A 26,816-nucleotide genomic window follows, 5' to 3' on the forward strand; every position below is an offset into this window, starting at 1 on the left:
ATATGTGCGAATATTGAGCTGCACGTAAAGTAGATGAGACACAGTATTTAACGAGGTTCGGCTATGCCTATGTCCTCGGAGAGCAACAGCAGTAACTTTTCACTATATGAAATAATAGGGCTACAACTTTAGTGTTTACAATATGTATGGCTCACTCAATTTTCTCTCTTGGAGAATTTCTCTCTTGCTCTCTTTCCTCTCAACTCACTCACCCTCATTCTTCCTTCTCTTCCTCTTCTCTATGTGTAAACTTCTCTTGATGGAGGTATCTATTTATAGGCATAAGACATTGGTTGTTCACCTCACAATATAATTGGTAGACAACATCATTAATATTCTTCAATCAACAACATCATTAATATTCTTCAATCAATTGGGTAGTGGTTTGGTTTGGTGGGTGTGTGGTTAGGTTTAGTGGGTGTTAGTTGGCTATGTGGGCTTCACCTATTCTTCTTTACAACAGCGCTGTTTTTTTTATTTTTCAATTTTCCCCTCTCCGACCCTCTCTTCTCCTTCGATTCCTCTCATCCCTCTCTTGGATCCCTCTCAGACCCTTTGTCCTTGGACCACTCTCAGACCCTCTCCCGTTGGACCCCTCCCAGACCCTCTCTAATTCGACCCCTCTCAGAGCCTCTGTCCTTCGACCCCTCTCACACCCGACGGCCAAGCCATTCCTGCAGACGACGGCCTAGCCCCCCATACCCCTCGCAGACCTTAGATCTCGCCACCGCTAGAGAGTAGAAGGTCAGCCTTCGAGCTTCGCGCCTGCGTCAACGGTCTCTCTCTCTCTCTCTGTGTGCAAACCCCCTCAGGTAAAATTCCCGAATTTTGTTTGTGCCAATTTTTCATTCAATTATTTTTCTATATGGTGGGTTTTTAACTTTATGTAGTTTGGGTTGGATTGATGAAGATCAGGGTTTACTGGCAGGTTTGATTTTCATGTGTTTGTTGAATTATTTGTTGAACTATTTGGGTTTCCTGGATCTACTAACTACTGCTTTGTGTATGTTGAACTATTTGTCCAAAAATTGCCATTTATTTATGTCTTGTAGTTCAATCATGTGTTTAGCAAAGCAATAGGTTATCAGAGCAGGGCAGCCTATCATTTTCTGTGATTTGAGGGCTATATTGGTAAATGGGTGATGCCTCTCATTTTCTGTTATTTTCTTGTAGTCTCCAACTCTGTGTTTCCCTTGGCAGTTTGCTCTTCATTGTGAATTATTCACAGGTTTGAGTGTTCTAGTGGTCACTCTGAGTTTTTCAGAGGTTCGAATGTTCATTTATCCTTTTTGTTTTTTGTTTAATTTATGTATGAGAGTAGTAGTAGGTAGTAGGGTTCCTTTTTGTTTTTCGGAATCTTTGATGTACAAGCAGACGTATATATGCAATTAGACCGTAGAATTTTCCTATGTATTGAGATTGGTTTTAAATAAAGACGTATGCAATTAGGTGGTATATCTGTTTGGATGCTTAGTCTGGCTTTATTTTGATTTTATTTTTTGGTTCATGGTTTTATATCTGTTGAAATGTAATAGTTTGTGTTTTCGAAATCTCTATCGCTTGTATAAAAGTAAAAAATAATAATTAATATTTACTTGTTTCTATTCAATCATGTGTTGAATCGTGCAGATCTCGAACCTTATTAGAAGTCGTAATTTGATGACGACTACACAGAGTTCGCTTCCCCCGGCTCAGACGTCAGCTGCCACTGCTCTAGCGCAGATAGACCACTTGCTGGTTGGTCCCGGAGTCTCTCATGCACCGGCATCATTAGCGTCATTAGTGGTGCAACATGTTAGGGCCAGGCGTCGTCACTGCCACGCTAGCACCACCGACACTACATCGACAGACGTTACTGATGCGTCGGGGTCACAGCCAGGTACAGATTTCCTTCAACTCCAGCTGTTTTGGACAAATATTTTATAGTTGAATTTGTTATTTAACGTTAATGTAATATTTCTTTGCAGCCAAGAAGAATACCCGGAGGCCGTGTCGGCAGTTGAAGACGACGTAGGTCACCCGGGTGACCAATAGTCGTATCAACATCGGATACGACGAGTGGCATTGGGTTGCACTGACGGCGGAGTTGCATAGCTCATTGGCCCACGACTTTGGTCATGTCGTTCGGACCTATTGCCCGATGTAATGGAAGTCTTGGAAGGTCATGCCTGCCGAGATCCAGATGGAGGTGCGCGGACAGTTGTCGGTATTTAACCTACCTTTTAATTCTTTTTCCTTCAAACTTTATATATTTCTATTACTTAATGTATGTAATTAATTAATTGCAGACGAACTACAACTTAGAGGACCTCGATGACGAGTCAGACTCTTTGCTGAGAGGTACAAGCAGTGGAAGAGCGACTTGCACCACCATTTTCAGGCGTTTGATGATTCTCAGGTCGTTCTTCAGGAGGGTTGCCCGAAGGAGCTTGAGGGGCGGGAGGATAGTTAGGCGTGGCTCTGCCCTCATTTTCAGGCGCCCGATTATGTGGTATTTTAATATTAATTTCAAAATTATTACATGTTTCTTACTCATGTTTATTTAATTTTTTATATTTCATTACAATTTCAACTAATACGTTTATTTTTTTTATAACAAAATAAAGCCAAAGTCAATAAGGGCAATAGGAACAAGAAGACTCTTATCCACCATTTAGGTTTCAGGCCCTTCTGATATAGGATGGATACACGGCGGCAGATAATAATAAAATAGTTTATATTCAATTCTTAATAATATGTCATAATATTAATTTATTTTTTCGTACTAACATCAATTCAGGGGGGGTCCAAATTCCTGGAGATCGACGTCTTTGGCGACATATATGTTCGACCTGGGAATGAGTTGGTCGAGTCCCTTCATGTAAGTATTCTTTAATTTTAATTATTATCTTACGCATTCAAGTTTCAGGGTTATTATATGAATGTTTTAATTTATATTTTATGTTATGTTAAATAGACGACGATGGTGGAGAGGAGCCAGTTGGTTCTTTAGGAGTCTGCCTCCCAACTTCCTCCCGATACTCTGATCGAGTCTGTGGATCCTTCACAGGATGCTGGATTTCAGATCTTGACGGAGACGTTGGATCAGACTCTCGGGAGAAGGCCGGGGACATATTGTTGAGGGATGGGGAATGACCAGCGGAGGGAACCTAGACCCCGTTCATCGTCGCAATCAAACAGTCAAGTGACTGCTTTGATAGCAAAGGTGGCCGAGCTTCAGGGTTAGATGTTTGTGCTTTTGGAGTCCCTTGCGCGGTCCGACATTCCAGTCCCGCATTTTGATCCCTCGTCGACCTCCGAGCCCGTCCATCCCGAGTATGCCCACCAGACCTCCGAGCCGCATATGCCTGACAACCAAGTAGATTTTGGAACATTATTTGATTAGTTTGTTATTTTCATAATTATATTTTAAACATTTCTCTTGTAGTAATTCTCGTCATTACATTTTTTTTTTATCACAATTTCATTTTATTACAACAACAACAAAAAACCAAATTTATTTTTTTACAAAATAAAAAAAACATCAAATTAAATTTAAATAATATATATTTTAATTTTGCGTCGGGCAAATTCACATTTTACAAAATAACAAAACATAAAACTACATTTTAAATAAATATATTTTATTCTTGCATGACGAAGATATTCATCTCGCAAAAATGATATGCGCAATGACGACAATTTCATCGAGCAACATATTTTTTCGCGCAAATGTTGGAGACACGAATAATGCAACGAATTAAGATCATCACGCAAATAGTTGCGACACGAACTGTGCAATGAACATTAAACGTCGCTCAAAGGTTTGTGAGACGAACATGCTTTCGTTGCGCAAAGGTTTGTGAGACGAACAATTGTGTCGTCCCCAAACCTTTTGTGCAATGAAGGTTAACCGTCGCTCAGTTTTGCGCGACCAATGCAAAAACTTGGTCGCACTCTTTCTTCATGCTCTTTGCGCGACGAATTTTCTGTCGCGCTGAATTTTTTGCGACTAAAAGTAACTTTGCGCGACAAAATTCTCTTCGTCGCCCAAATCATAAAATGTAGTAGTGATGATTTTTTCATCTCACAATTGCAATTTTCTTATAGGAGAATGTGAAAATATAAATGAAGAGAGAGAAAATAGAGTGGTGAATTTAATTCAAATTAATTTCAGTTTATAATAATTAAAAAAAAACAATTAGTTTAGATTTAATCTCATCCATTGATAGTGGGTTAATCTAAAGGTGTGAAATTTGTGTCAAAACTTGGTGAAAAATATAGTGCCACGGATCTGCCCGTATATATATATATATATATATTCTTTGAAGTTGATAAATCAAGGAAATGTGCTAAAAAAACTTGGGCATGGTATGTGTAATAACCCAAACCAAAATATCTAAAAATTAGGATTTCTTTATTCCACCCAAAAGACGATTTTGCCCTCGCATATTTTAATGGGGAAAAATTTGACTTTTTAATCAAGAAAGAATTTGGCAATTCCGCTTGCTCCGTTGCGTAGAGCACGGCGAAATGAGTCCGTAGACATGGAGTAGACCCGAATCGGAGTTGTAACAAAGAAAATACGATCAAAATACCGTGAAGGGCAAAATGGTAATTTGATCAAAAAGTCAGATTTTTATCCCTCTCCTTCTTCTCTCTCCTCATTTCTCTCTCCTCTCTCTCTCTCCCCCCGTTTCGACCCAGCCTCGACCTCCGCTCACTTTCATCGTCGCCACGGCCGCCACACTTGGAGCCGATCTCCGCCGTTGGTACCAAACGAACCAGCACTCGACCTCCGTCATTTCCTGACCCATCGTCGCCGTTTCCGTGGGCGGAGCTCCCCGGAATCTGCCATGTTTGCCGGATTTTTAGTTTGAACTTTGAGCTCTTCGTTCTCCTTCAATTCTCCAACAAATCGATCGAGTAAGGTATGGTTTCTCAGCTATTTTTCGTGTTCTAGCTGATGGATGTTTGGGTCTCGATCGAGTTTAGCTCTAGAGTGTTCGATTTGCGACTTGAAAATCGGTAGAAACTTTGGCCGCCGTGATCGGCCGTTTCTGGTCACTTTTTGGGGTATGTCCAAGAACAAAAGTGACTCCAAATGGGGTGTTTTACCTAGGATAGGAGTTTGGAGTCTTGGTTCCGAGATTTTTCGGCCACCCGAAATCGCTTTGGACACCTAAATCTGCCCGCGCGTTCTGGGTCGTGTGGGCGAGGGTGGTGACGTAATTCTGTGCAGTTTTGTGATCCTCGTGTAGTCACGAGCGCATAGGATTTCACGGATCTCGATTCGGAGTCCGTTTGAGCCCCGAACGGATTTTCCATATCGCGCGATCCTTGGGTGCAGTGTCGTCCAATCTTTGGATCGCGCTGAATTTTGGATATGTCGGTCTACGTGATTTCAGGATCATGTAGGATTCGACGGATTGCGAATCGGAGTCCCGGATACTCCGAAATCGCGAACCCTGGGGCTAGGGTTTGGATTTTAAGCGATAACGCGATTTTGGCCAATCCGACCGTCTGTTTCGGACCAAATTTGCGAAACATGGTTCCTTCTTTGTTAGGAAACTTCAGAGAAGCCCAGATTGGCCATCGGAGACCGTGGACCCGCGGGGTCCCGGATCGGCCTGTCTGGTGGTTTATCGCTTAGTGAGGCTTCGGGTCTCTTAAAGTCGTTCTAAGTGTCTGAAAAGCTAATGTGGGCATAGGAGTAACTTGAAATGAGTGCACGTATTTCTAGGAGCCGGGGGCAGGGTGTTTAATTTAAATTCTTTTTATTCAGCAGTTTATTAATTTACTATTCATGGTTAATCAGGCACCAGAGGTCCAATTGACCCACAGGAGGGACCTTCGAAGGGTCCAGCTAGCTCGGACCAACAGTGAGTGGACTTTTCTTTCTTAAACGGTTTTATGATTATATTTTCTATTTGATTTTGAATAAGTGTTATAGCATGAATTTTATTGTGAAATATCTTTATTTTTATAAAATTTAGCCGAGCAAACAGATTTGAGGTTCTTGATACAGAAATAGTAATTTAGCTCACATTTACCAGAATACAGTGGATTATCAGAATTTATCAGAGATAGTTATTTTAGAACCACCGTGTACCCATTATCTTTGGTGATTACTACAGTCGGACCGATGTCTACGGACATCCAGTCTGATTTCAGTTACGTCAGTGCACTTGACTTTGCCTCACGAGTTTCGGGGACGCTCGGACCGTGAGTTCCAGGATTTGCGGCTCGGCAGACTTGGTGTCCCAAGACCTGCCAGGATTGCGGCTCGGCTGACTCTATGTCCCCGAGACCTGCTAGGATTGCGGATCAGGCTGACTACGGTCCCCTGCATCCTGCCAGAGCGGCTCGAGTCGACTTGGTGTCATCGAGACCTGCCGGCGGATTAGGCTGATCATAGTCCCCTGATTTTGCCAGTTTGCGGCTCGGGTAGCCTGCGTGACGCCCGAGACCTGCCAGGGGAATTGACGGATATGACAGGGGTACAATTAGGTGGTAGTTTCAAAGGATTTTAAGCTCTTTTATACAGTTACGACTTTCAGTTGTTTTATACCAGTTCTGTGATATTCATGCATTTCTATCTTTATATATTTGGTCAGTTATGCGAATATATTCATCAGTATATTTATTCATGTTTATTGAGTACTTTATATTGAAATATAGCTAAATTATCGATGTATATCCCTAGTATTTCAAAACGGGGGTTATTATGTTCTAAATTGTTTTTAAGAACCTTATTTTTGTCCACTCACAATTTTAACCTTGTTTTTCGCCCCCAGGCCATAGAAGTACGAAGGAAACCACTCGGGCCATCTTCCCAGCTTCTGCCACACCACCAAAGTGTAGGATTTCATTGTAAATTTCTTAAAATTATGTAAATGTGTAGAAATGCTCTGATATCTAATTGAACATGAAAAACTGGACTTGAGATCTGTTGTTTGAGATAGTCTGGCAGTTGGTGTGATATTTGAGCTTGTTTGACAGGTGGAAGATTTTGGGATTGGTCAAATTACAGGGGAGACTCTGCCGAATTTTTGGCAGAAGTCTAAGGGAAATTTTAAAAGAAGTTGAAACGAGAAGGGTAAAAAGGTCATTTGTGCCTGACATTCGCCAGGTGTCGGACACGCACAGGATTCGGCTCGGATTCCAAAGCGGAAATTGGGTCGGGTCCTGTCAGTATGCATATATACTTGAGCTGGATATTCAGGGAAATATTTAGGTAGAGCTTTTAATTATTCTAAAACCATCCTTTTGAAAAGGGTAGCAGGATCTCCTTTGCTTTAAGAAATATTTGACACTGAGTTGGTTAGTTTTCTGTCTATATAGAACCTAAAAGTGATATTTCCTTGTTAGAGTCATCAATGAGGAGAATACGTCAAGTAGCCCCTCACTTTTATTTTCCTTGTTATAGAGGGGTAATATTTATACCAGCCTTCCTCGTTAGTTAGGGTTAAGGAGGTATACACTCTCGTTATCATTCTTTATTGTTGAGCGGCAATTCATTAATAAATTTGGTAACTGTATCCTTATTAGTCCTGATCTCTTGGACCACAGGGGTCCAAGAAATTTGTGGTCACTAACCGTTGGATGTAAATTCAACGGTTCACTCACTCTTGTACTCATTTTAATAAACTTTTTTAAACCATTAGATTAATATCCAACGGTGGGTGACCACAATCTCTTGGACTCCTGTGGTCCAAGAGATCGGGACTGTATCCTTATTAGTCCTGATCTCTTGGACCACAGGGGTCCAAGAAATTTGTGGTCACTAACCGTTGGATATAAATTCAACGGTTCACTCACTCTTGTACTCATTTTAATAAACTTTTTTAAACCATTAGATTAATATCCAATGGTGGGTGACCACAATCTCTTGGACTCCTGTGGTCCAAGAGATCGGGACTGTATCCACATTAATTATTTGAAAATTCAATCACATGTGTAAATGTGTTTTAGGCCAGTTAATCAATATAGTGTGGCAGCCCGAGTTCGATTCATATTAATATACAATAGAGGATCTTCAAAATGCAAAAAAAAATCCTTGAAATTTTTTATTTTTGATAAAAAGATTCCTTGAAATTGGGTTGGTAGGGAGGAATGTGTGTTGTTACGTGCTACCTAGGTTTGCTTTTAAATATTCTAAAACCATCTTTTTAAACATGGCATCACCTTCTCTTGAAGTAATGCTCGTTATACATTTTCTCCTTGTCTCTTTTTATATATAGCTAAAACAAACTCATCATTTAGCTCTTCTACATAGCGAATGTGACATACTCATTCACTTCCTCTGAGTTCTCAGTTCATATATTGTCCCTTTTGTGGTTATAATTAATTAAATCATTCAAATTTCTCGCAACAGTTCACCAGTGTTTGCTAAAACATTGCATTGGAGAGCTAGGTAAGTCTTGAAATAGTTGTTTGCCTTCACACTTTAGCACAACACAAGTGGTTCGCTTGAAGCTTTACTCGGAAAACTCATGTTCGCGACCTTTGTAATATTCTTTATGTATTTTTGGGGATTAAGAGCCTGTTTATTTTCTTTGGTTCCATCTCTATAAGTTGTCTTGCTTTTCTTCTTCTAAACCTACTTAGCTTTATTTTGTCCTATTTCTGTATTATTTATCCTCTCACAGCACAAACATATATATCTTTGTTTCATCTTTATATTTCTGGCTTTTTGTCTGCAGTCTTGCAAGGTAGTTGTTGCATGGCGTTAGTGAAATAATGAGCATTCGGATTGCGGATAGTGCTGTAAATTGCTGCTATAACTCGAGGTTGGTTTTCCTTATAAAATTTTAATTTTCTTTATCGACTACCTCTTGGCACATACTCACACCTTCATAATTTAAGTTTCTTCTTCTTCTTTGTTTTTTCACTGTGATGGAACCTTTTAGAGTAAACATACATGAGTTTGTGTATTAAAAAACAAGAAAACAAATGAAAAACCATGTGAAATTCAGTTTAAGATTAAGAAAAGATTCTTAAACCAAAATCAAAATATTTAAAAACTAACAAACATTTATGGTCCCCCTTGATAATGATTTCAGGTTTTGTTTTTATTAGTTTTCACTTTTCAATTTTTAAAAACTAAAACTACAAAACTTGTTTGGTAACCAATTTTAGTTTTAAAAATGAAATTGAAAATTGTTTAAAAGTTGTCTGATAACTTATTTCAGTTTTATTTGGAACTTGGAAATTAAATTTTTTTGAGGTCAAATTGTGAATATGAGATCATATATAATGAAAGTCCATGTTCCAAATATGATCCTAGTCGGGAGGTCCCAAATACGAAGTTTGGTAACTTAAGTGCAATGCATGTGTGGTGATGTTAATTGGTAAAAGAGAAAGAAGCACAAAAAAAAAAGAAAAAAAAAAAGAACTAAAACTAAACACTAACAGCTATCATTATCTCTCTTATTGAATTACAATTAGTCAAGTGAGCAACGTCTTGGTCATGAGCTTGTTGTCGATTTGAACTTTGTGATCAAATTTGCCCGGTTTGTAGTGAACCGAATGGAACTATGCGGGAGTAATTGGATTTGAAACTCGGATATCGGAGGTTTTTAAATGATGGATTCAACTGGAATATGAGTGGGGTAGTGTTTGTCACAAAAAGAGGTATCATTTTAAATTTATAAATACTCACAAGTGCACAATCGAATGTAATGTAGACATGTAAGAACGAGATCGTACCCCAAAGGTTTGCATGAAAAAAATAGAAAACTAACCCAATCAAATTAATTCAATTACTCACCTAGTTTCCAAGGTTGATTTGTTTGTTTTTTATTTTCCGTCCAAAAAAATTAAAAAATATAGGGAAATGATAATAAACCAAGGTATTAGAATCCACACCACTATTCCATAAAACTCTAATTATTTACCTATCAATTTCCCGATATCTTGGACCACAGGAGTCCAAGAGATTGTGGTCACCCACCGTTGGATGTTAATCTAATGGTTCAAAAAAATTTCTTAAAAGGAGTGCAAGAGTGAGTGAACCGTTGAATTTACATCCAACGGTGAGTGACCACAAATTTCTTGGACCCCTGTAGTCCAAAAGATCAGGACTGTCAATTTCCATGGAGTAGCAATGTAGAAACCAATCTACTGTTTTCTCAAGATATATCAATTAAGCATGCAATTTAATAAATCTTTTGTAAATCCCCTTCATTGGTACAAATTCTAAGCATCACATGTAAATAAAATTATTTAACTACAAAGGATCAAAGTTTCCTAAGCATCCTAAGTGAAAAAAGTTATTTGAATGACAAGAGATCAAAGAAAATTGTATAGTAGAACAATAAAACCAAGGATGTATTAATAAATTAACCCAGTTCTTAACTACCACAAATACACGATAGAAGTGGTCAAAATAAAGTTAATCTGTTAATCACGTGAAGCCAAAATTATTAACATTGAAGAATATAATTTGTAAATTAAAAGATAAAAACAAGAAATTAATTTTATAATGGTATTTCATCATTAACATAATTTAACTAGACACAAATAAAAAAATAAACTACATAATAAGAGATAAAAACTAAAATAGAGAAAAATTAAAGTAGAGAGAAAAAAAGGAGAAAAGCTTCGTCATAAACCCCTTCGTTCCTTGCCACTCCACTCCTCAAGATTCTCTCCAATTCTATTACATTTGCTATCCTCTTTATTCTCTCCTGTTTGGTGCCCACTTTCTGCACTACTCTATCTATCCACACATTTTCTATATCTCTGCACACACTCTATTTATAGCTATATATCAACCCAAGCATCACATTCCTTCTTTGCATTCTTTAATTCCTTTTTGTCAGAATGTGTGGCTGGCTGCACAAGGTGGCAGCACCTTCCTTCTTTCTTTCTATTCATTGGCAGCACAACATTATGGTAGTCCAATTTCAATTTCTCTTCCTCTTTGGCTTTGGCTTTGGATGCATCAGATGGGTTGCTCTCCATGTTTTTTCTTTGTCTCCGGGCTTTGGCCGCAGCCAATCTCCTTCTTATCTTCTATCTTCTTTTTGCAACATATTCTTTATTCCTCCTCATTTGCTATTGGTGGTAGACTCTTAATATCTAAAAAGAACCGCACATTAAATACAAAAACCAAGATTGTAAACAATCAATACAAATAATCTAATAGATTCAAATAAAATAAAAGAAAACAGCAATAAATATAAATTTAAGGATAAAACTTGTATTAATTTTGTGCTCATCATGTCGGAACTAGGGTGTTCAGTTTGGTATACCACTGAATCGACGGTGGTCGAAATTCTACAATCGGAACCACAACCAACGCCATCAGTAAGCTCTTGCATTTCTTATGAAAATTTCAACATCTTTATAATAAAAGCGTTTTTGCGAGAAGCTCTTATGAGTAGAAGTGTTTCCTAGAGAAGAAGTCCCAAACAAGTGGTAGAAGCGCTTCTTTCCAACAAGCAGGTTAAGGGATTGAGTCCCCTTTGGTACATAATTTGAAACATTCTTTACAACCGGTTCAGTTCGATTTGTTGACCGAAACCAAAAATTAAGTGAAAAATCATGAACCAACCAGTTTGGTTTGGTCAGTTTGGCGATCTATAGATCTAAAATTCTAACCCTGTGTGAGATGGGATATGGGGGTGACGGCTACGATGAGATAGAGGGTGAGGGGCCACGGTTGGAAGTTAGATTGGGGGAAGGGGTGTTTGGCATGATCGCCTAGTGGGATGGGGGTGCCCCTTGAGGTGGGCAATGTCCCTTTAGAAGATAGAGACGGAAAAAAAAAAGGTTTTGTTTGTTTTTTTTATATTTTATTTGTTTTTAAAATATTTTTTCTTATTTTAAAATTCTTCTTTAAAAAAAGAAGCAAGGGAGCCGACCCCCTGTTTGGCATGCCTCACTAAGCCTCACTGGACTGGACTGGGTTAAATAGTCCTTAAAACCTATGTTTGGTAAGGGAAGGGATTAAGTTAAATGAGATTATATAGTCCAATGGGAAAAAAAACGTTGGACTCGCTTGTTTAATATAGCGAGCCCAAAACTGGGTTCGCAAAATAGCGAGGATGCTATTTTGAACACACAGTCCGGCTGAATACCACCTCTACCATCAAACACACGAGCCCGAAACATCAAACATACCACCATCACCACGATGCCACAACCATCAGACCACCACCATCAAACACATAACCAGCCACCACATACCCAATCGAACCATCACCATCACCCAATTAGTCAATCAAACCATCATCACCAGCCACCACATACCCAGTTAAACCACCAGCACTACCCAATCGAACCACCACAACCATTAATTAGTGGAACTAGAGAGAGAGAGAGAGAGAGAGAGAGAGAGAGAGAGAGAGAGAGAGGGTGAGTTGATGGTTGAATTGGGTATGTCTAGTCATCACAAATGACAGTTTAGAAACTGGTTTCACCGGAACTCTTCGTTCCTGGTGGGATAAACATTTAACTAATGAGTCTAAACAACAAATAATTCATGCAGTCAAACTCAATGAAAATGGTCTCCCTATTTTTGATGAACAAATAGGTCAAGGCATAGAAGATGGAGTCAACACTTTATTATATACAATAGTCGAACATTTCATTGGAACACCTAGTAATACTACTACTAGAATACACGATCAACTTAGTAACCTACGATGCCCTAAATTGTCTGATTTTAGATGGTATAAAGATGTGTTTATTTCTCGAGTTATGTTGAGAGATGATAGTAATCAGTCATTTTGGAAAGAAAAATTTGTTAATGGTCTTCCTAATTTATTTGCCCATAAGATCGATTCGCACGACACTTAGTAATGAACAAGGTCATATCGATTGGGATAGTTTAACACATGGTAATATCATTAGCACAATTAATCAAGTTGGTATGAGAATGTGTGTTGATATGAAAATCGGTAAACAAATCTAGTCCGAAAGAAATTCTGCTAAATATGAGTTAGGAAATTTTTGTGAACAATACGGGCTAATATCAGCTCCCCTGTCTAGAAAGGATAAGTCTAGTCATCACAAATGACAGTTTAGTAAGAGTCACCACTATTCTTGTCAAAAACAGTCATTCAAGCATAATAATGACAATAATGAATTTTATAGTAAAAAGAAATTTTCCCCTAAGAAAAATTGGAAAAAGAGTCACGGAAAAGATAAGAATAGTCGCTTTAAGAAAAGTACCAACAAAAGAAAAGTAAAATGTTATAAATGTCAAAAGTTTGGTCACTACGCTAATAATTGCAAAATAAAAGACACAATCAAACAATTGAAAATCACGGACGAGGAAAAAGACAAACTAATTAAAGTCCAGCTTAGAAGTTCCAAGTCTAGTGAACATGATACCATAGACAGTAATACTGAGACTCCTGAATTTGATTCCTCAGATTCTCAATCCAGCTCTCCCAAAATACAATTTGGTTGCCAAGACAATTGTTGTAAGTCTAAGTCAGTTAATGTCCTCACTAAACAAGAAGAACAAGAAGAGTTATTAATTGATTTAATTAGCAAAGTAGAAAATCCTGAGTTAAAATTCGAATATCTGAAAAAGTTAAGAAAGGTCATCAATCAAGAAGAATCAAGACAGTCTACCTCTCAAAAGATAAGTTTGAACACAACTTTAGAAAAATTTCATAAAAAGAAGGAAGTTAAGCTACAAGATTTGCAATCAGAAGTAAAGGTAGTCAAGAAGGAAATTTTAGAACTTAGGCAAATAAGTCAAAAGTTACAGGTTGAAAATTATAAAATAAAACAAAATTTGAGTCACCTCCTGGAAAAAGATGATGCATCCAAAGGTTTGCCTGAGAGTCCAACAAATTCAGAGGACAAGTCCCATGAACCTCCTAACCAAGAATCAACTGTCAATTTAATTAAACAAGTCATATATATATATATATATATATATATATATTTATTTTCTTTAAAGTTGATAAATCAAGAAAATGTGCTACAAAAACTTGGGCATGGCATGCAATATGCTTGAGCTGGATGTTCAGGGAAATATTTAGGTTTAGTTTTTAAATATTCTAAAACCATCTTTTAGAAAAGTGTAGTAGGATCGCCTTTGCTTGAAGAAATATTTGACATACTTGAGTTGGGTTAGTATTATCAATAAGGAGAATACGTCAAGTATCCCCTCACTTTTATTTTCCTTGTTATAGAGGGCTAGTATTTATACCAGCCTTCCTCGTTAGTTAAGGTTAAGGAGGTATATACTCTCGCTTATCATTCTTAATTATTGAGTGGTAATTTATTAATAAATTTGGTAACTCATATCCTTAAAATCCATGTTAATTATTTGAAAATTCCTTCACATGTGTTAATGTGCATTAGGAAATATTGACCAATACGGTGTGGCAGCCCAAATTCAATCCATATTATCGTACATTAGAGTAGTTCCGAGTATTGGATCTTCAAAATGCAAAAAGAAATCCTTGAAATTTTTTTTTTTTTGGTAAAAAGATTCCTTGAAATTGGGTTGGTAGAGAGAGAGATGTGTGTTGTTACGTGCTACCTAGGTTTGCTTTTAAATATTCTAAAACCATCTTTGTAAACATGGTATCACCTTCTCTTGAAGTAATGCTCGTTATACATCTTCTCCTTGTCTCTTTTTATATATAGCTAACACAAACTCATCCTTTACCTCTTCTACATAGCGAATGTGACATACTCATTCACTTCCTCTGAGTTCTCAGTTCATATATTGTCCCTTTTGTGGTTATACTTAATTATATCATTCAAGCTTCTCGCAACAGTTCACCAGTGTTTGCTAAAACATTGAATTGGAGAGCTAGGTAAGTCTTGAAATAGTTGTTTGCCTTCACACTTTAGCACAACACAAGTGGTTCGCTTGACACTTTACTGGAAAACTTATGTATTTTTGGGGATTAAGAGCCGGTTTACTTTCTTTGGTTCCATGTCTATAAGTTTTCTTGCTTTTCTTCTTCTAAACCTACTTAGCTTTATTTTGTCCTATTTCTGTATTATTTATCATCTCACAGCACAAATATATATCTTTGTTTCATCTTTATATTTCTGGCTTTATGTCTGCAGTCTTGCAATAATGAGCATTCAGATTGCGGATAGTGCTGTAAATTGCTGCTAACTCGAGGTTGGTTTTCCTTAGAAAATTTTAATTTTCTTTATTGACTACCTCTTGGCACACACTCACACCTTCATTAATTTAAGTTTCTTCTTCTTCATTGTTTTTTTACTGTGATGGAATCTTTTAGAGTAAACATACATTAGTTTTATGTATTAAAAACAAGAAAACAAATGAAAAACCAAAGAATGTAGTTGTTTAACAAAATTACTTAACCAAGAGTATTTGAAGGGTTTTTAATGTTTCTGTGGTCTCTTCCTTTTTATATATAGAGATTTCATTTTATGATACTACACCCAATTTATATTAGATTGCTTTCTTAAGTTAGGAAACTATTGAAGTTAGCTCAAGGGGTGAGAGAATGCAAGGTAATGACAAAGAATTAGGATACGCATTTTCAATTTCAACAAGTTATGCCATTTTTTGATATGGTTACACATAGGGTCCACTTAAATGTCAATGTGGCACAAATAGGGACCACTTTTTTTTTTTTTTTTAATTAAATGAAGTAGAATAAAATATTAATAAAACATGTGAAATTCAATTTAAGATTAAGAAAAGATTCTTAAACGAAAAACAAAATATTAAAAAACTAACAAACACTTATGGTCTGCTTGATAATGATTTCAGTTTTTTGTTTTTATTACTTATCACTTTTCAATTTTTAAAAACTAAAACTACAAAACTTGTTTGGTAACCAATTTTAGTTTTAAAAATGAAATTGAAAATTGTTTAAAAGTTGTTTGATAACTTATTTCAGTTTTATTTGGAACTTGGAAATGAAATTTTTTTGGGGTCAAATTGTGAATATGAGATCATATATAATGAAAGTCCATGTTCCAATATGATCCTAGTCGGGAGGTCCCAAATAAGAAGTTTGGTAACTTAAGTGCAATGCATGTGTCGTGATGTTAATTGGTAAAAGAGAAAGAAGCACCACCAAAAAAATAAAAAAAAACTAAAACTAAACACTAAAAACTATCATTATCTCTCTTATTGAATTACCGGTAAATTAGAGAGAAAATTAGTCAAGTGAGCAACGTCTTCGAGGACAAAGCACTGGTCATGAGCCTGTTGTCGATTTGAACTTTGTGATCAAATTTGCCTGCTTTCTAGTGAACCGAATGGAACTATGAGGGAGTAATTGGATTTGAAACTCGGATATCGAAGGTTTTAAAATGATGGACTTGACTGGAATGTGAGTGGTGTAGTGTTTGTTACAAAAAGAGGTGTCGTTTTAATTTTATAAATACTCACAAGTGCACAAATCAAATGTAATATAGATGTGTAAGAATGAGATCGTACCGACAAGGATTGCATGAAAAAAATAGAGAACTAACCCAAATAAATTAAGGGAGATTCACTATTATACCCACTATAGGACCCAAATTATAAAAATACCCTATATGAAATGGACTTTAGAAACACACTCAAAGCCCATTTACAACATAACAAAGAGGCTTTTAACTTTTTATAAATTACAAAACTGTCATCTATTTTTAAAACAAGCCAAACCCCAAAAGCTCATAAAAAATCCCAAAACACTCAATAGGGCATCAAAATAATTTAATAATAAAAATTATATTAAAGAGAGCAAGCTGTTATTTTTTGGGTTTTTTTTTTGTTTATAGAAATTAAATGGTGAAGGGTTTATTTATATTTTTTATGCTAAGATTGGGTATATGACTAAATATCTCTTAAATTAATTCAATTACTCACCTAGTACCTTCCGAGGTTGATTTGTTGGTTTTTTTTTTTCATAAAAAAACATAAAAAAATATACGGAAATGATAATAAACTAAGGTATTAGAATCCACACCACTATTCCATAAAACTCTAATTATTTACCTATCAATTTCCATGGAGTAGCGATCTAGAAATCAATCTACTACTTTCTCAAGATATATCAATTAAGCATGCAATTTAATAAATCTTTTGTAAATTCCCTTTCCTTTTTTGGTAGAAATTCTAAGCATCACATGTAAATAAAGGTATTTAACTACAAAGGATCAAAGTTTCCTAAGCATACCCTAGGTGAAAAAGGTTTTTTGAATGACAAGAGATCAAAGAAATTTTGTATAGTAAATATAAAACCAAAGACGTACATATTAATAAATAGGGAAGAAAAAGATGGGAGAGAGAAAATGAGGAGGATAAGAAGAAGATAAGATAGAAAAGGAGGAGAAGAAAGATCGGCTAGAGAAGAAAATATGGAGAGGGAATAAGAGAGGATGCGGCAGCTTGACAAAGAGATAGTGGCTAGAGAAAATTAGGAGAGAAAGAAGTGTTATGGGTTCACAGAAAAGTGGTGGGTCTGTTTGGGAGTGTTTTTGGGAGGGCTAAAGCGCTTTATGACAAATAGAAAGGCTTGTGATAGCATTTGGCAGAAAATGTTAAAAGTGGTTCTAGGTCGTGGAAGTGTTTTCTGGAATAATAAAAGTGGTTTTCCAGGAAACTTTTGCAGGAAACTCTTGCATTTCTTATGAAAATTTCAACATCTTTATAATAAAAGTGCTTTTGCGAGAAGCTCTTATAAGTAGAAGTGTTTCCTAGAGAAAAAGTCCCAAACAAGTGGTAGAAGCGCTTCTTTCCAACAAGCAGGTTAAGGGTTTGAGTCCCCTTTGGAACATAATTTGAAACATTCTTTACAACCGGTTCAGTTTGATTTGTTGACCGAAACCAAAAATTAAGTGAAAAATCATGAACCAACCGGTTTGGTTTGGTCGGTTTGGCGATCTATAGATCTAAAATTCTAACCCCGTGTGAGATGGGATATGGGGGTGACGGCTACGATGAGATAGAGGGTGAGGGGCCACGGTTGGAAGTTAGATTGGGGGAAGGGGTGTTTGGCATGATCGCCTAGTGGGATGGGGGTGCCCCTTGAGGTGGGCAATGTCCCTTTAGAAGATAGAGACGGAAAAAAAAAGGTTTTGTTTGTTTTTTTATATTTTATTTGTTTTTAAAATATTTTTTCTTATTTTAAAATTCTTCTTTAAAAAAAGAAGCAAGGGAGCCGACCCTTGGGGGCTTTAGGTTGCTTTGCATGTGCCTTGTTGTACACTCACATACCTGTATGGATTAATTGCGAACCCAATAATACACAACCTACTCATAAGACAAATAGGGTGCCTAAAATTTAAGGACTAGTCTGTATTATTTCGACTTAATATTCTTGTTTGAAATATACATAAAACTTCCACAAAAGAACTATTGATTGATTGTATTTAGTAAATTCATCCTCTATCGAGCACATGCATACTTTTTCTGATGTCTCTACATGAATGATTAGAGAACAATCATCATCCTAATTAACTAAACATAAGATGCTCCAGTTTTTTTTTATGGATTATCAATATTCAATTAACAATCCTTTGGCTATGAAGATAAGAGAGCAAGGTCTCATGAATCTAATTAACTTTTTTACTTTCCCTCTATTCATATTCATTGGACTATTGTTTAAGCTTATAATTGTTGATAGGAATATTTCTATCCATAATGATCTTGCCATTAATTTAATTTAATTACTAAGTAAATATAGGTAATATCCATAAAAGATTACATAAAATGATTAGGTTTTATGGGATATTTCCTACATTATATATAGTGGAACAATATTATAGGGGGGCCTTTGAGCTCGGCTGAACTCATTTTTTAAGCAAGTTTAAGCTCAAATTTAGCCCGAATTAACATAGTATAATATGCCCTAAGAATGCATATCCCTAAAAGATTGGTCATCGCTGTGAGGAAAGAAAATCAATGAACATTTGAATTACACCAATATAATAATTGGAACATCAAATCTAACGGTGTTAATTCTAATTCAGAAGTAAAAAAAAAAAAAACCAAATATTAAAATTAAAAATTAAAAAAAACCAAATCAGGAAAAGACCCAAATCCTAAGCTTATGAATCTCAATTTGAAGCGTCAAAAAGATCGGCAGTGGGAGGACTCAGACCCAAAACTTAAAAATAAAAATTTCAAACTCCCGAAACTTTAGTCTTACGCAACCCCTTCGCATCCCCCACCCAGTAACCACCTCAGACCATACCAACCCCTCGTACTCACTGGTGACATGTCTTCTTCTCTGTCTCTCTCTGTCTCTCTCTCTCTAGAGTTGCAGATATCAATGTCCCACTCCCTAGCTAATATGAGAGGATGGCTGATATCTCTCCATAGCAGGATCGAATCTATAGTCCTCAAATTTGGTATCCCCTATATCCTTTCCCTATTTGCTTGACACGTGTTCCATTATTTACCTCCAAATCTAACGGTGTTAAGACTAATTCAAAAGTAAAAATAAAAACTTAAAAAAAATAACAAGGAAAGGACCCAAATCCTAAGCTTATGAATCTCAATTTGAAGACCAAAAAGATCGAAAGTGGGAGGATTGAGACCACGTTTGTTTGGCAAACGTATTTGTCAAAGTAGGAATTGAGAAAGAGAAGTAAGAGAGATATATATACGGGGCGGTGGGTGTGGCTGTAATGGTTAGGTGTCTTGAGAAATTTTTTGGTGGGGAAGAAGGAAGAGTGCTTATAGATTATGAGTTAGAATTGCTATGAGATTTATTCGGTTGGGATTTTGATTGGTTTACCTTTGACTTTTTCATAATTAAAATTGTAGGTGTTGAACCGCTTGCATTTTTCGTTTGAGAATTTCCTTGGCACTAATTGGGAGACAACTCAACTATCTAACGATAACAAAAAATGGAAGAGTTGTGTATTTCAATTGCATCTAAAATGGTAGAAGAACCTGTGGCACTAATTGGGAGACAACTCAACTATCTGATTTACTATGATTCCAACTTAGAAAGTCTAAAAGATGCGCTTAAAAAGCTTGATGACAAGAAAAATGATGTGCAAAGATCTGTGGATGCTGCAAAAAGGAATGGTGCAACCATCAAATATCAAGTTCAGAGCTGGTTGAAGGTTGTAAGCAAAGTATTTGATGAAGCGAAAGAACTTGAAACCAAAGTCAACATGCAAAGGCGGTGTTTGTATGGATTGTGCCCAAGTTTGAAATCGCGGTATTCTCTGAGCAGGAAAGCCAAGAAGATTGCTCAGCATGTCCTTGATCTCAAACTAGACGAAGGACTGAGTAATAATGTTGCCAATCCTGCACCTCTGCAACAACTAGGGTCCATAATCTCTAGTGAAGGTTTTAAGGGTTTTGAATCCAGAAAAGCAGTCATGAATGATGTGCTTAGTGCTTTGAAGAATGAAAAGACAAGAATAATTGGGATTTGCGGGATGGGAGGTGTGGGTAAAACCACAATGCTGAGAGAAATCAACAAGAGATTAGAAGGAACAAGTCTATTTGATGATGTTGTGATGGCAACTGTCTCCGCAACTGTTAACATTAGGACAATTCAAGCTGAAATTGCAGCGCCACTAGGTATGAAATTGGACGAGGGACCTGAATCTATAAGAGCACAAAGGCTATATGAGAGAATCAAGGATAAAAGAATCCTAATTATATTAGATGATGTATGGACAGAGCTTAATTTACAGGATGTAGGAATCCCTTTTGGTGTTGGACCTACAACTAATCAAGTTCATGAAGGGTGCAAAATTTTGTTGACATCTCGAAATGAAGAAGTTTGTAAAGTAATGGGGTGTAAAAAAGATGACATTTTTAGAGTCCAAGAATTAAATAAAGAAGAATCATGGGAGCTTTTCAGGGCGACTGTAGGTGAATCCTTGGACAATAATCCTGATTTGTCTCATGTTGCAAAATTGATTGTTGATGAATGCAAAGGTTTACCCATTGCTATCATAACTGTTGGGAAAGCGCTTCTACCAAGTAATGGCAAGCATGAATGGAATACTGTCTTGCAAGAACTGAAAAATTCCCTCCCTGAAAACATCCCTGGAATGGAACCTGAGGTATATTCTTGCATAAAATTGAGTTATGATAAATTGGATAGTGATGAAGTCAAGTCATGCTTTTTACTTTGTTGCTTATTTCCAGAAGATTATGATGTTCCGATTGAGTATTTGGTGAGGTATGGGTTGGGTCAAGCAATTTTTAGAGACACTAACACAGTCGAAGATGTAAGAAACAAAGTGCATTCTTTCGTTGGACAACTAAAAAGAAGGTATTTGTTGCTAGATAGTCACAAGAAAGAATGTATCAAAATGCATGACGTAGTTCGTGATGTTGCCACATCAATTGCCACAAAATATCCTCACAGATATATTGTAAGATCATTTGATGCTATAGGTGGAGGTGGAGCATGGCCAGGAGTACAAAAAGTTACAAACCAAGAACATTGCAGTGCAATTTCGTTAATTGGTGCTAAATTACATGGAGATATTACTGATGGTTTGGAGTGCCCAAAACTTGAGCTTTTACAACTGAAAAATTCCTCCTGGAGTTCAGAGTTATCCAACTACTTTAAAAGGTTGAGAGAACTCAAGGTTTTAGCTTTCATGGAGATGGATATGTCATATTACTTGGCCTCGAAAGGATCTCTACCCCTTGGAGATCCCAAGTACCTTCACACCTTGTGTCTAGAGAATTGCAAATTGGGAGACATATCTTATGTTATTGGAAGATTGGAGAGTTTGGAGATACTCAGCTTTGCTCACTCTGAAATCAGTAAGTTGCCCATAGAAATCGGACATCTTCAACGGTTAAGGATGCTAGATGCAACAGATTGTACAGGACTTGAAGAAATTCCTTATGGTATCTTATCCAACTTAAGGAGATTAGAAGAGTTGTACATGGCAGAAAGCTTTCTTAATTGGGGGCTAGCAACAGGAAGCAAGGATGAAACGAGTATGGCAAGCCTTAATGAGGTGATGTCTCTGTCTGATCATTTAAATGTTGTAGCCATAAAAATCCCTGATGTTCAGATGTTGCGAAATAATGAGTTTCTTTTAAAAAGTGACCGTACAAGATTTCATGTATCTATCAATATTAGTTGGTCATACAAAAAAAAGAGTTTCAAGAATCAAATGCTTGGTTATCTGTTCGAAAATAATTTGATGCTTCGTGGTGATGTAAAGGAATATTTGAAGATTAGAGCAGTTAGAGACTTCTTGAAGCAATGTGAAGACTTAAGCCTACGCCACACGTACAATTTAAAGTATGTCATCGAGGAGTTAGATGATCAAGGAGGCTTTCAACACTTGAAGGTTTTATCAATCTGGAATGACGACAACATAGAGTATCTTATGAATGGAGCAGATTGGACTCGTCGTGGTCAACCTGCGTTCCCCATCTTAAAGTCAGCTACCTTCGTGAAAGTTAACAAACTAAAATTTGTGATTCGTGGCAAACTGCCAGACAAGCACTCCTTTATGAACCTAAGATCCATTGCAATTCACAGTTGTGATGATTTAAAATATGTCTTTTCACTATCCGTAGCACAAAACTTGGTACAACTCCAAAGCTTAGAGGTTGACGGTGCTAAAGTGGAAGTGATCATATCAAAGGAGAGAATGGAAGATGATAATGCATCTCACATCATAACTTTCCGTAGATTAACTGTTTTGAAGCTTTTATGTCTACAAGAACTCCGTGGTTTCTACACGGGAAACCAACAGGACTCCACCTACGAGGTATGTATGTATACACTTTTGATGCTTGAATGGTATATATTTGTTACTCTTTGGAATATGCTGCTTTTGTTGTGCTTGATACTGTTGTTCCAGTTCTCGAAGTTGATTTAGTTGAACTTAATCATTTTTTGTCTCTATTGGAGATTTTAGATGTGTTTCAAATTTTTGCAACTATTTTATAGATATTCAGTCAAAAATTATCTTTGAAAAAGTCACTTGAATCAGATATCATTTAACCGCTCAATTAAAATATTGTGATTTTAAGGCAATTTGAAAATAAGACAAATGTTTATTGGTAGTCTTGAGTGGTGGGAAAAATGTTTATTGGTAAATACTAATTGAGGGAAATTGTGGGTAGGAAAAGGATTTCTCAAAATTTATGATAGAGGATGTGGGAATATAATTAAGGCAATTTGGAAATAAGACAATGGTGGAAGTTCGTCAATTATGTACTTCTTTCTTTTTTGGCTCATGTGTAAGTTCATTATTTATGTAGAATTAATTAATGTACAGATTATAAAGCCCAATGATGAAGGTGTGAACAAGATGAAAGAGACTGGGAATGACAATCAAGTTGCTGGGTCGACCTCATCTAAATCAAAAGTAGCACAAGTGGCAGAAAGTTGTAATGCACAATTTCCTTCGAATTGCATTTCATGGTTACCAAATCTAGAGAAACTAGAATTAATATTTTTAAGATGGGGGCAAGGGTTAGAAGAAAACAATGAACCAGTAGTCAATGTGATATTTGATTTAGAAGGGCACGACTCGGCATTTTCTCAATTACAAACATTCCAAGTGTTGTCTTTATATGGAGTTGAACATTTGTGGAAGAACGTTCAACCTGGATTCCAAGGTTTTCAAAATGTAAGATCTCTATATATTCAAGACTGTGAGAGTCTAAAATATCTATGCCCTTATGAAATTTACAAGCTCCTTGTGAATCTCGAAGTAGTCCAAATAGAGGAATGTGAGAATATGGAAACTCTAGTGAAGAAGGACAATATCCATGAAGAAGGGAAAGAGACAGGTGGCAGTGGCTCGATGACTTTGTTTCCCAAACTAATTAATAACATCATACTAGACAACTTGCCAAACCTCGAGAGATTTTGCCCTGATGCCCATTCTTTTGCATGGTCCTCCTCCACGAGAGTTCTGCGTGTGGAATTTTGCCCCAAATTAAAGACATTGGGTTTTGAACTAGTAAGCAAAAATCTACCTGCAGCAGTTGCAGAGAATTTGAGTGATGATCATGTAAGAGGTAGAGAAGAATTAGGATCTGACTGCGCATCATCAACTGGATCTGGATTTGGATTTGGATGTGCGCCACTAGTCTGCTTACAAAGTCGTCCATCTACTCGCAACTTTACTCAAATATTGCCCCGCCCTGTAAATAGAGAGGTACATATGTCATTATTCTAGACTATGCTTCTCAATTTAGTGTCTATAATTGGTCTTACGTACAGATGTCATTGAAAATAAAAGAAAAATAAAACAAAAAAGTAGAGTTAAATGGGCTTGCCCCAAGCACGGGCCATGACAATTGTAAACACTTGTTAATTTTCATTTGGGAAATCATCACCATTATTTTCGCAAACAGTCTTATTAATATCTAGAATGTGATAATATCCCATATATGTTTATGATTGAAACACTAACAAATTAATATACAATTACTTTTCTACCATTTTTCCAGGTAACGCCGACAAATCTTCAAACCTCAAGCGCTACCCACAATCTAGAAGATCTCCTTGTACACAAGTGCGATTTATTGGAAGTGATATTTTTGGTTCAGGAAACCCCTTCTACTCAAGCATTTGATAAGCTGAGGGAGTTGAGGTTGTTGCATTTACCAATGCTGAGCCACATATGGGAAAAGGGTTTACAAGTTAGCTCAGGCTTTGGAAACCTGAGATTCCTACACGTATATCAATGTGACAATTTGAGATACTTGTTTTCACCGTGTATAGCCAAACTTCTTACCTGCCTTGAGACAGTGAGCGTTTTCCGTTGTAGTGCGATGGAGAAAATTGTTGGAGAGGCAGAAGGAGGAGGAGAAAGTATTGAGGATGAATTGACATTTCCGCACGTGAATTCCATCGAACTTGAGGATTTACCCAAACTTGAATCTTTTTGCTCTCAAGCTTATACTTTGAAGTGGCCAGCCTTGGAGAAAGTCAAAGTTTATGAGTGTCCAAAATTAAAAGCGTTTGCTCCTGAGTCTCTATATGCATAAGCAGCCGACATGTGTCTATGAAGCGTCCACGTGGAGAGAAAAAAAGGTATGTTTTCAATTCAACCAAGCACTCTGATCGGTCACTATAAATTCAGTAGAAGATATTTTCATGAATTAGCGATGTTTTTTATTTTTCTTTGCCTTATCTTTCTTATGTCATTAGTTCATCTCCACTTTTTTTTTTTAGATAAAAAAAAAAAATTTCTTTTGAGGATTTACAATTGTTTAAGCTTTAGAGAATAATTTACCATAATTTTTCTCTAATTGTCACAGAGAAGCCGTAAACCCCTAATTCCTAATCTCTATGTTCTTAAACATTATACTACCCTAATAACACAGATGTAACTCAATATTCTAAAAATTACACTAATTTACTTATTTACTTATATGGTCAGAACGTAACTTTTAGGCTCATTCCTTGAAATAATATTTGCCCAGTAGCAGTAGCCATTACATTATTATATATAATATCCATTGCATGCACTTTCTATTTTAATCATAGATATTAATTTTTTATTCTTTCTTTTGCATAATCTTTGAGAAGAATTTCATGAGAAGCCAAGAAGCTGGGGACAAGACTACATGATATGTTGCGGTGCACATCTACAATATACCATGACATATCAACTTCGTTCTTATCAGATACCGTCGCTTTCATCACTGATTATGCATGTTCCATGTTAATGTTCTTCAAATCCTGCCATTGCATCATAACATCACATAATTTAGTTATTATATTTGCTCTTTAGTTGTATTGAATAAAATGGATATATTTGGACCTTCCTTATCAGATGTAATTACAATATTGAATCTTGGTATTTGAATTATGAACATGATAATTATTGTTTAATTTGGACCAAGTGGATGTATAAACCAAAGTTCTTAATAGAAAGATCCGTGTAATATACAGTATTGAATATTGGGGCCTTCATTTTCGTGTAGTATGGTTTATTTAGGCTCTTGAATTGCTTTAGGGTTTTGATTTATGTTCGGTTGTGGGCTTATTTGGAAGTATTACTTGTGGTAATGTGAGTTAGTAATTTTAGTGCAGTTTTTGTCTTCTTCTTTTTTGTTGTTGTTTTTAGTTTTTTGAGATTGGTGCTTTAGATATCATGTTGATGTCTTTAATTATACTATGAAAATTTATCTAATAAATAAAGTTTTTCATTGATAAAAATTAAAAAAAAAATAAACTAAACTACAATCAACGCCACCCCACCTTAATATTTTGTAAACAAACGTTTTAATTGTAACACCCTGACTCCAAATTAAATGTTCTTTTTAATCGATTTAAATAAAATTACGAATTTACCCTTGGGGTAGGGGTAAATTGGTCACTTTCTTCTTCGGAAGGATTTTGGGACCACTAGTGGTATTTCTGGGTAGATGGTACTGAGACGAATTCGTAGACATGCAGTAGGCTTGAATCGGAGTTGTAACGAAAAAGTTACGGGCAAAACACTATCAGTGGCAAACTTGTAAATATTTCAAAAAGTTTGGTAAAAATCAGATTTTCACCTCAGCTCTCTCTCTCCTCGCGCGTGCGCTCGACACTCTCTCTCTTCTCAGTCTCTCTCTCTCCCCGACGTCCACTCTCTCTCTCCTCGGTTCTCTCAGCTTCGGCCACAGCAGGACCCGAGACCGGTCCCGATCGACTCTCCTCGTCTCCCTGATCAAGACCTGCCCGTTTTCCCCGTCGGAAACTACGAAATCCGGCCGCGAGCTCGACGATTTTGAACCGGAGCTTTCCCGCCGTCGCGCCGCCGCCTCCGCCGCCCAAACCCAGTGAGTGAGGTATGTTTTCTCATCCATTTTTCGAGTTCTAGCTGATGGTTGTATAGGTTTGGATTGATTTGCTGGGTAGGAATTGATTTCGAAAACCTAGGTTTTGGCCGAATTTCAAAATGAAATTCCGGCCAGTTGCCGCCCGAATTGG

General features: G+C 36.7%; 2 protein-coding genes and 2 long non-coding RNA genes across 5 annotated transcripts; all 4 read left to right on the plus strand.

The window, feature by feature from the left end:
* LOC109947637 lies at positions 416–2,318 on the plus strand. The gene is made up of 4 exons (XR_002270413.1): positions 416–812; positions 1,630–1,879; positions 1,968–2,206; positions 2,289–2,318. It is a non-coding gene; the product is annotated as an uncharacterized LOC109947637 (long non-coding RNA).
* LOC109947019 lies at positions 8,262–11,494 on the plus strand. 2 transcript variants are annotated; one of them, XR_002270029.1, is made up of 3 exons: positions 8,262–8,395; positions 8,685–9,615; positions 11,219–11,494. It is a non-coding gene; the product is annotated as an uncharacterized LOC109947019 (long non-coding RNA). The 2 variants fall into 2 exon arrangements; XR_002270028.1 differs by lacking the exon at positions 11,219–11,494 and having other exon boundaries at positions 8,685–9,746.
* LOC109947155 (probable disease resistance protein At1g15890) lies at positions 14,650–21,674 on the plus strand. The gene is made up of 4 exons (XM_020556671.1): positions 14,650–14,771; positions 15,031–15,088; positions 19,703–21,498; positions 21,636–21,674. Exons 3-4 carry the CDS (start codon positions 19,786–19,788, stop codon positions 21,672–21,674), a joined length of 1,752 nt encoding a protein of 583 aa, XP_020412260.1. The 5' UTR covers positions 14,650–14,771; positions 15,031–15,088; positions 19,703–19,785.
* On the plus strand, positions 21,706–25,785 carry LOC18785622. Its single transcript, XM_020556375.1, has 4 exons — positions 21,706–22,644; positions 23,158–24,045; positions 24,341–24,926; positions 25,425–25,785. The coding sequence occupies exons 1-3, from the start codon at positions 21,721–21,723 to the stop codon at positions 24,878–24,880; spliced, it is 2,352 nt and encodes a 783-aa protein (XP_020411964.1). The 5' UTR covers positions 21,706–21,720; the 3' UTR covers positions 24,881–24,926; positions 25,425–25,785.

The sequence above is a fragment of the Prunus persica genome, chromosome G2, assembly GCF_000346465.2.
Source record: "Prunus persica cultivar Lovell chromosome G2, Prunus_persica_NCBIv2, whole genome shotgun sequence".
NCBI lineage: Eukaryota > Viridiplantae > Streptophyta > Magnoliopsida > Rosales > Rosaceae > Prunus > Prunus persica.